The sequence below is a fragment of the Ranitomeya imitator genome, chromosome 10, assembly GCF_032444005.1.
Source record: "Ranitomeya imitator isolate aRanImi1 chromosome 10, aRanImi1.pri, whole genome shotgun sequence".
NCBI classification, from domain to species: Eukaryota; Metazoa; Chordata; class Amphibia; order Anura; family Dendrobatidae; genus Ranitomeya; species Ranitomeya imitator.
In genome coordinates, this window is record NC_091291.1 from 139,319,947 (window position 1) to 139,330,272 (window position 10,326).

The following is a 10,326-nucleotide window of genomic DNA, read 5'->3' on the forward strand; positions in this document are numbered from 1 at the left end:
ATGTGCAAACAGGCTTGAGGTTAAAAAAAACAAAAAACGATTGCAATATTTCTGACAAATTATTGTAAATGCAGTGACGATATCTGGCGAACATTTTTTTCGCATCCCTGAAAACATCCTTCCAACAATTCATTGTTGTCCAAATCTGCTTTATTTACATAAACAGGACAAGCCCTTTAAGTGGCTTTTTCTTATGTATAGTTCCACGTAATTAATCTTGGCACAAAGGAATCAATGAATAGAAAACAGCTTAGTCAGGCCTAAGCCGACGGTGCGCCAGCGATCTGCAGGACTCCTATAAAGTAGCTCTGGGATATTAGAGCTGCATTCTCTGAATAGCAGGAGGATTTACAAGAGTTGTATAAAACCAGATTGATGGCCTATTTATAAAGTTAATGCGGTATCTGCGTCGTGCATACACATGGCCGGGACACTAAGCAGCAGTGTGACCGCTCGTCACGGCTATCTAATATGTAATGGAGTTGCGCCAAAAGCCGGAGACAAGACCCGTCAGCGGAGGTTTAGAGATGGAGGACGCCGCGCGGGTTTTAAAGGGAAAGCGCCCAACAGCATCAACTACGCCCGGTGTATGGCTCACTGTGTAGTGACCATTCTCTGCACTGCACCTCAGACCACATGTACTTCAATAGGAGATGAACCCGAGAACAGCCACAACACAGTGTACGAGCTGCGGTGTCCCGACTCCATACAACTGATCGGCGGAGGGGGCCGGCTGTCATGATATTGATCACCTCTCGCTGGTCCTGGACATCCCCTTTAATGTTTATTGAAAACCAACAAACGTGACTGACACATAAGGAAGGCAGCAATCCGGCGCCCAGGATGAGGCACTGAGGTCTCTAGGTCTATTTCTGAGGTTTAACGCACCACGTACCCAGCACCACTCACGGGAGCATCTGGAAACACTCCTGACCTGAGGAGCACTATCAGACACGTGAGAAAGAAAAGCAACATCTGACCAAACCTGTATTTCTGCTTCCACAGCTGTTTACATCCTAGAGAGCGGCCAGAGATGGTGCATTACCCCACAGCCTCCCCCACCGGGACACCATGTTCTGTTTACACTGCTCACAGGAACATCCATTCCTAAACCTGCTCCTCCTCTAGGAACAGGATCATGTCAGTAGCAGGGGTCTGCGGATAGCACAGAACAGGACTGGGGGGGGCAACAGGCTCCCATGTTAAGAAAAAAAAAAAACATGCAAAGGCACAAAGTACAGCAACGTGCACCAGCATGACGCCATCCCCACTGACACGGGGAAATCCATTCAAAAGTGATACCCGAGAATTATTTTTGCCCGGATATGGCCGACATTGGGTGCGTTCATTAACATAACGGGAGAGTGACATTCTGAAAACTGCATCCACATATAATGCAAAATAAGTGGATTTTTTTACAATGCATAAGGGAAAAAAGGCAAGATCCACGTGCAACATGTGCAAACTTTCCTGCATATTCAGGAGTAAATCATCCACCACATGAGGACTTATGGCTGATTGTCCGCTATGATGTAACCCTGGCAGTATACTTGTATTCTACATCTCTGCACCAGGACATCCTAAGCACAAATGTCTGATAGATGCAGCTCCAACACCTACCTGGGGATTGGGGCCCCGTCTGGTGACGCTCAGATGGCCACACTTCAGCTATTTAGACCCCAACACATGGCTGCACGAGACAGGACCCCTTTAATAGTCTCCAGCCAGGTGGACGGATTATAAATCCCAATTGAACATTACAATATAAGTTGGTGCCGTCCATCCCTCCCCCGATGTATTCAGACGCCTCTATTTACAATGCAGAGTCATATAGGTTATTGTACAGACGTTTTGCAATAACATATTCCGGTGGGGAATATTTTACTCCAACCAGAATGATATCAGTAGCTGGAAAAGACCTCAGCAATTCGATGTAAAGCAATTATTTTCCTACTATTTTCCGTGCTGAGGTTCATAGAGACCATGCGATTCACAGAAATGCAGCACGATGCAGACGTCCTACACACGATCTCTGCACCATTGTTGTCTCTGACCCAGTACCTGAAGCTCCTATGGGTGAGGTAGCTGGGGTTATCCCCTGAACATTTAGGCCAAGCTGGTGGGACACACTGGGAACGGGTCCTGCTACTGGTGGTCCAGGTGGGTTCTCTCTTTGTGGAGACGTAAGAGGAGTCGTGGGCTGCGATGACGGCCCACCAGCAAGCCGAGCCAGGCGCCTTCGTCTAATCTGTAAAAGTGAAAAGAAACACGGAGTAAGAACAAATGCTGAAGAGATCTCCGGTACTGACAGAAGCTGCAGGGTGGGCTCATGTAGTATACCCGGACCCCCTGCCATAAGAATATATACACCATACAAGTCCTGACAGGCCCCTACAACTCCTCCTGGAGAAGCTTTCATTTTTATGCAGTTCTGTGATGCACATGTACCAGGTCCATACAAGTTACAGGACCAGTAGGCTGCATTACTAGCGCCCATTACTGCTCAATAACTCCATGTGCAGACAGACTTCCTTGTGCAGGAACAAGTCTTAATTTCATGGCCGTTATACAACGATAACTAAAGTAAGTCGGTCTCCATTCTTCATATTTGGCACATACATACACAATGTTTGCTGCGTTTCACACGGTAATAAAGGAACATTTTGTTCCCAAGCACAAAAATCAAGGTCCGCAGCAGAGTCGGGGTACGATCCAATACTGGAAAAGGAAGCAACAAACCGCCTCTATACAGTGTGGACCTGCACCATAAGGGAACCAGTCAGGACGATTTTACTACTGAAACTAGTGCTATGGCTGTTAAGGTCCTAGCAAAGACTAATAAGTAATCTGGCATGCCAATGCTGAGAAATCACGCTTTAAAGCAACATGCAAATTAGCCTGGAGGTAAACTGGGGCGTGCCAATACACTAAGGCTACGTTCACATTAGCGTTGCGCGCCGGTGCGTCGGCGACGCAACGCACGACGCACAAAAAACGCGCGCAAAAACGCTGCGTGCGTCGTTTTTTGACGAAAATCGGACGCACGAAAAATGCAACTTGTTGCATTTTCTTGCATCCGACGCTAGCGTCGGAAACGACGCACGTGTCGAAAAACGCCACCCAAAAACGCACGTGTCCCCTATGTTAAACATAGGGGCGCGTCGCCGCTGCGTCGCCGACGCAACAGCGACGCACATTAGCGGAACGCTAATGTGAACGTAGCCTAAGTGCATAGACACGCTCCCAAAGCACTTTCAGGCTAATTTGCATGTGGCTTCAACGTTCGATTCCTCAATGCTGCCACATCAGATTATTAGAAGAGAGGTATTTTTTTATTTATTTTATAATTCATCATCGAACAAAAAAAACAACAGGTACACCGCCTCACGTGGTTAGGCACTAGCGTCATGGCTTCGGTGTCATTGCGGAATTAAGAAGGAAGGCCGTTATTCTTCCTGCGGCAAGAACAATGCTGCAGAACATGCTGTTTTTACAGTCAAAAGTTACCAGAAACAAGGAAAAATATGCAAAAACCAGTGTGCACAGAACTAAAAATGTTCAATACAAGGACACATGTATGCAAAAAAAATATACATAGATAATCATTCTAATCTGTGCAAGATGAGGGTCTTAGTGTTTCTTATAATCCTTATCGCTTTGCAGGAATTATAGAATATCGTCTTGTTACAGCACAAGAAATGAGCAGACGTAACACATTAGTTATAATACAAGGGGTTAATAGATTTGGGAATAAAGCCACCGCCATACGGGATCACAAAGGTGTTCTCTACTGTGCTGTCCTCCAGGGCGGTCAGCGGGGCGCATACAGCGGCAGCGTCACCGCTCTGCATTGCACAAGACTTGGATCCCAGATATTATTTCAGTCCTGTGGAAAGCATGTGACGGCGGATGCAAAGAATCACGCCATGTGTCACAGCCAACGCTGCGCTCTGGGAGACGGAATGCAAGTCACAGCGAAAAAGCAGGAGACAAGGCAGCAGCAGAGGTTTCTTCAGGTCACCTTCATACAGGGGATTTGTGCGCCTCTTTTCTGCCCCTCTGTTTCATCAGGGTTAAACCTGGCTCTATTGTTCGTTATCGGATCGTGCACCTTCATATATGTAGGGCGGTTGCTGCAGATTTGTATTAGACCGAGTGGACTTTCAAATTGGCATCAGGTCAATTCATTTTGGTGGAAATCCTTGCAATGTAACAATGATGCAGCTAATGACTAGCTGCAGCGGTACAGCAGTGATGGAGAAGTGACACCACAGCTTCCTGTGGATCCAGGCCGGTGACTGGCAGAGGCTGGAATATTTTACACCAACCATCCAGTGGGCAAAGTTTCAATTTGAACCCCTTTAATACATGGTGTGAAAATGGACGAATTTCTCTTGCGACGCCTTCCCGGGTCAACTGCACCCCCCGAAACTAAAGCAAGTAACTGACAAAGTTGGTAAACCAAAGAATAAGCCGCGATTTATGGGCAGTTGTTTCTAAAGTGAACCTGCACTGGAAATCGCAAACATTTCCATAATCACGTGTAAGTGACAAGCGAGAAAGCAAAGTAGGTCATATAACAGGGACAGCGGTGCTTTACCCGGTAATTACCGGCAGTCACCGCACCGTCGTGACTCACAGTTTATACCCAGAGCTCCAGCAGCCAATACAATAGTCCTCATGTCTGACACGCACCAGTATGGAAAAACACACTGCACTGGTGTCACTGGGAAAAAAAACAGCGGCCGAAATCCCCGGAATTTATTTCCTCTTCAACAAATCAATGTGGTGACGGCGTCTCCAGGCCATCACCCCTCGTGTGACGTAATCACCTGCCTTGTGAAGTCTCCCTGTAGCTCCATTCTCAGGATTCTGGGGTTTCACCATTGATCCCATAATCACCACCTGTCCTAGCAGCATGCCGTCACCTTTAACCTCTTCATGACAGGAGGTAGTTTACGTTTTTGCGTTTCCATTTTTCGCTCCCCTTCTTCCCAGAGCCATAACTATTTTTCGGTCAATATGGCCATGCGAGGGCTTGTTTTTTGGGGGACAAGTTGTACTTTTGAATGACATCATTGGTTTTACCATGTCGTGTAATCTATTGTGTTTTATAATAAGCCAACGACCAAGTCCCTCCACAGACCCGATTGCTGTGGCCCCCGGTAGCTATTTTTTACATGTAATCTACTGACAACCAGTCCCTCCATACACCCAAAAGCTGTGGCCCCAGACAGTATTTTTGAACCGTAATTGGCCGATGACCAGTCACTATCATAAACCCAATAGATGTGGCCCCTGGTAGTTATTCTGGCTTGTAACCTGCCGATGACCAGGCCCCTCCATAAACCAGATAGCTGTGGCCCCCAGTACTATTTCTGACCAATAACCTGACACTGATGTGTCCCTCCAAATACCAGATAGCCGTGGCCCCCAGTACCATTTCTGACCAATAACCTGACAATGACCAGTCCCTCCACAGACCAGATAGCCGTGGCCCTCAGTACTATTTCTGACCAATAACCTGACAATGACCAGTCCCTCCACAGACCAGATAGCCGTGGACCCCAGTACTATTTCTGACCAATAACCTGACAATGACCAGTCCCTCCACAGACCAGATAGCCGTGGCCCCCAGTACTATTTCTGACCAATAACCTGACAATGACCAGTCCCTCCACAGACCAGATAGCCGTGGCCCTCAGTACTATTTCTGACCAATAACCTGACAATGACCAGTCCCTCCACAGACCAGATAGCCGTGGACCCCAGTACTATTTCTGACCAATAACCTGACAATGACCAGTCCCTCCACAGACCAGATAGCCGTGGCCCCCAGTACCATTTCTGACCAATAACCTGACAATGACCAGTCCCTCCACAGACCAGATAGCCGTGGCCCTCAGTACTATTTCTGACCAATAACCTGACAATGACCAGTCCCTCCACAGACCAGATAGCCGTGGCCTCCAGTACCATTTCTGACCAATAACCTGACAATGACCAGTCCCTCCACAGACCATATAGCCGTGGCCTCCAGTACCATTTCTGACCAATAACCTGACAATGACCAGTCCCTCCACAGACCAGATAGCCGTGGCCTCCAGTACCATTTCTGACCAATAACCTGACAATGACCAGTCCCTCCACAGACCAGATAGCCGTGGCCCCCAGTACTATTTCTGACCAATAACCTGACAATGACCAGTCCCTCCACAGACCAGATAGCCGTGGCCTCCAGTACCATTTCTGACCAATAACCTGACAATGACCAGTCCCTCCACAGACCAGATAGCCGTGGCCCTCAGTACTATTTCTGACCAATAACCTGACAATGACCAGTCCCTCCACAGACCAGATAGCCGTGGCCTCCAGTACCATTTCTGACCAATAACCTGACAATGACCAGTCCCTCCACAGACCATATAGCTGTGGCCTCCAGTACCATTTCTGACCAATAACCTGACAATGACCAGTCCCTCCACAGACCAGATAGCCGTGGCCTCCAGTACCATTTCTGACCAATAACCTGACAATGACCAGTCCCTCCACAGACCAGATAGCCGTGGCCTCCAGTACCATTTCTGACCAATAACCTGACAATGACCAGTCCCTCCACAGACCAGATAGCCGTGGCCCTCAGTACTATTTCTGACCAATAACCTGACAATGACCAGTCCCTCCACAGACCATATAGCCGTGGCCCCCAGTACCATTTCTGACCAATAACCTGACAATGGCCAGTCCCTCCACAGACCAGATAGCCGTGGCCTCCAGTACCATTTCTGACCAATAACCTGACAATGACCAGTCCCTCCACAGACCAGATAGCCGTGGCCCTCAGTACTATTTCTGACCAATAACCTGACAATGACCAGTCCCTCCACAGACCAGATAGCCGTGGCCCCCAGTACTATTTCTGACCAATAACCTGACAATGACCAGTCCCTCCATAGACCAGATAGCCGTGGACCCCAGTACTATTTCTGACCAATAACCTGACAATGACCAGTCCCTCCATAGACCAGATAGCCGTGGCCCCCAGTACTATTTCTGACCAATAACCTGACAATGACCAGTCCCTCCATAGACCAGATAGCCGTGGCCCCCAGTACTATTTCTGACCAATAACCTGACAATGACCAGTCCCTCCATAGACTAGATAGCCGTGGCCCTCAGTACTATTTCTGACCAATAACCTGACAATGACCAGTCCCTCCATAGACCAGATAGCCGTGGCCCCCAGTACCATTTCTGGCTAATAACCTGACAATGACCAGTCCCTCCATAGACCAGATAGCCGTGGCCCCCAGTACTATTTCTGGCTAATAACCTGACAATGACCAGTCCCTCCATAGACCAGATAGCCGTGGCCCCCAGTACCATTTCTGGCTAATAACCTGACAATGACCAGTCCCTCCATAGACCAGATAGCCGTGGCCCCCAGTACCATTTCTGGCTAATAACCTGACAATGACCAGTCCCTCCATAGACCAGATAGCCGTGGCCCCCTGTACTATTTCTGGCTAATAACCTGACAATGACCAGTCCCTCCATAGACCAGATAGCCGTGGCCCCCAGTACTATTTCTGGCTAATAACCTGACAATGACCAGTCCCTCCATAGACCAGATAGCTGGGGCCCCCAGTACCATTTCTGGCTAATAACCTGACAATGACCAGTCCCTCCATAGACCTGATAGCTGGGGCCCCCAGTACTATTTCTGGCTAATAACCTGACAATGACCAGTCCCTCCATAGACCAGATAGCCGTGGCCCCCAGTACTATTTCTGGCTAATAACCTGACAATGACCAGTCCCTCCATAGACCAGATAGCCGTGGCCCCCAGTACCATTTCTGGCTAATAACCTGACAATGACCAGTCCCTCCATAGACCTGATAGCTGGGGCCATTGGTGCTATTCTGAGTTTCTCATCCACAACCTGACTAGCTATTCCTAATGTAAAGACAACAGGCCCCGAGTGCAAATCACAGACCTAACAATGAACAGTGGGAGATTTCAGCTCTGTAGCCTGTAGAACTGTGAATGCAGCTCCTGGTTATAAGTTCAATGCAAGAGACTCTGCTGTGTTGCCAATACATGGGAGGAGTGAGGAGTCAATATGCAAATAATTGCAGGAAAGTAACTTCAGATGCTAGAAATTGAGAACGCAATCTGTGGCTCTCAGCGCATGCTGAGAGTTGTAGTTTTCCAACTGGGAAGGGAAACTTTTTTTCCCCAAATGTTAAGTACTGTATGTTTCGGACTATAAGATGCACTTTTTTCTCCAAAATGTTTTTGGGGAAATGGGGGTGTGTCTTGTAGTCGGAATATAGTGTTGTAGTGTAGCAGCAGCGGGAGTCGGGTGATTCTGCGGTGGTCTGATGCTGCAGGGCGATGATCACACTGCTTTCCCAGGCTGGCGCGGCGGTCGTGCTCTGTGGCGCGGCGGTCGTGCTCTGTGGCGCGGCGGTCGTGCTCTGTGGCGCGGCGGTCGTGCTCTGTGGCGCGGCGGTCGTGCTCTGTGGCGCGGCGGTCGTGCTCTGTGGCGCGGCGGTCGTGCTCTGTGGCGCGGCGGTCGTGCTCTGTGGCGCGGCGGTCGTGCTCTGTGGCGCGGCGGTCGTGCTCTGTGGCGCGGCGGTCGTGCTCTGTGGCGCGGCGGTCGTGCTCTGTGGCGCGGCGGTCGTGCTCTGTGGCGCGGCGGTCGTGCTCTGTGGCGCGGCGGTCGTGCTCTGTGGCGCGGCGGTCGTGCTCTGTGGCGCGGCGGTCGTGCTCTGTGGCGCGGCGGTCGTGCTCTGTGGCGCGGCGGTCGTGCTCTGTGGCGCGGCGGTCGTGCTCTGTGGCGCGGCGGTCGTGCTCTGTGGCGCGGCGGTCGTGCTCTGTGGCGCGGCGGTCGTGCTCTGTGGCGCGGCGGTCGTGCTCTGTGGTGTGGGGGGCTCCGCCGGCATTTTGTGAAAACCCAGAGCCCCCCGCACATCCATTACTGAAATGCGGTGGCCTCCGGGAAGATGGCCGCTAGGGGAAGCGCATGCTTAGATTGAGAACTCTGCGACGAGATCTCGTCCCAAGATTTCGGGAGACAAGATCTCGGGACAAGATGTCATTGCTGAGATCTCAATCTGAGCATGTGGCGACCATTTTCCCGGAGGTCACCACATCGCAGTAATGGATGTGCGTGGGGCTCCAGGCTTTCACAAAATGTCAGAAGAGCCCCTGCACCACGAGCACTGCAGAACCTGCCGCACCAGTCTGGGATGGGGGTCAAATCGCCGGGCCACCGACCACCCCCTTTGACCATGCTCCACCAGTGCTGCCTTCCCCGGTAAGCTGAATTTGGACTGTAAGACAGACCCCCATTTGACACATTTTTTTCCCTATTTTATTTTCTCTAAATTTTTCTTCTGAAAATTTGGGATGCGTCTTATGGTCTGGTGTGTCTTATAGTCCGAAAAATAAGTTAACAGCTTCTGGTATTATCTGCACTTTCCATGATCAGTAGACGACCTGGTCACTAGATAGGTGTAACCTGGAGGAGATCTAGATCTGGAGTCAGCGCCTAGAGCCGGGACCTGTTTTGCCAAAGGTGGGCACAGGACTGAAATCACGTGGTCACAAATAACACCACAGGTCATCCCGGGTCATCTGCCAACCAAAATAATGATGAAATCCATTCAATTGTAATTGATAACGGCCACAGGAGACCAGCAGCTAATATCCAGAGAAAGCAGGGTGACAACAAATATGGCTTGCACAAGAACTGAATGGCAAGTCCAGCTGCTTACACAATGGCTTGCAAAAGTATTCATACCCTGTGAACTTTTCACCTTACACCCACAAATGTTTTATATTGGAATTGTAGGTGTTAAACCAACACAAAATAGCAAGTGTATGTTAAGTGTGAAGGAAATACTTGTCATTTTTAATTATTTAAAAAACAAATCTAAAAAATGTAAGTTGCCTTTGTATTCAGTTCTCCCAAGTCAATACTTTGTAGGACCACCTTTCTCTGCACTTACTGCTGCAGTCTTTTGGGGTCTGTCTTTAGCAGCTTTGCACATCTAGAGGTGACATTTTGCCCCTTCTTTGGTCACTCGCTCAGTGAGATTGGATGGAGACGTCTGAACAGCAATTTTCAAGTCTTGTCAGATTCTCTGGGCTTTGGGTGTGGACTGTGTCTGGGCCGTTCACACACACTGATCTAAACCCTAAATTGTAGCTCGGGCAGGATGTTTAGGGTTGTTGTCCTGCTGGACAGTGAACCTACTCCTCAGTCATGTATTTTACAGTCTCCAACAGTTTTCCTCCATCTATCTTCACATCAACTT

At 49.3% G+C, this 10,326-nt stretch overlaps 1 protein-coding gene across 2 annotated transcripts in view; it reads right to left on the reverse strand.

Annotated features, from left to right (window-relative positions):
• UBE4B (ubiquitination factor E4B) overlaps nucleotides 1–10,326 on the reverse strand; it is a 54,676-nt gene that overhangs the window by 41,855 nt on the left and 2,495 nt on the right. For both annotated transcript variants that reach the window (XM_069741489.1, XM_069741490.1), the window contains exon 2: nucleotides 2,062–2,248. In XM_069741489.1, the coding sequence (XP_069597590.1) occupies nucleotides 2,062–2,248 (187 nt within the window). The remainder of the gene's footprint in view (nucleotides 1–2,061; nucleotides 2,249–10,326) is intronic.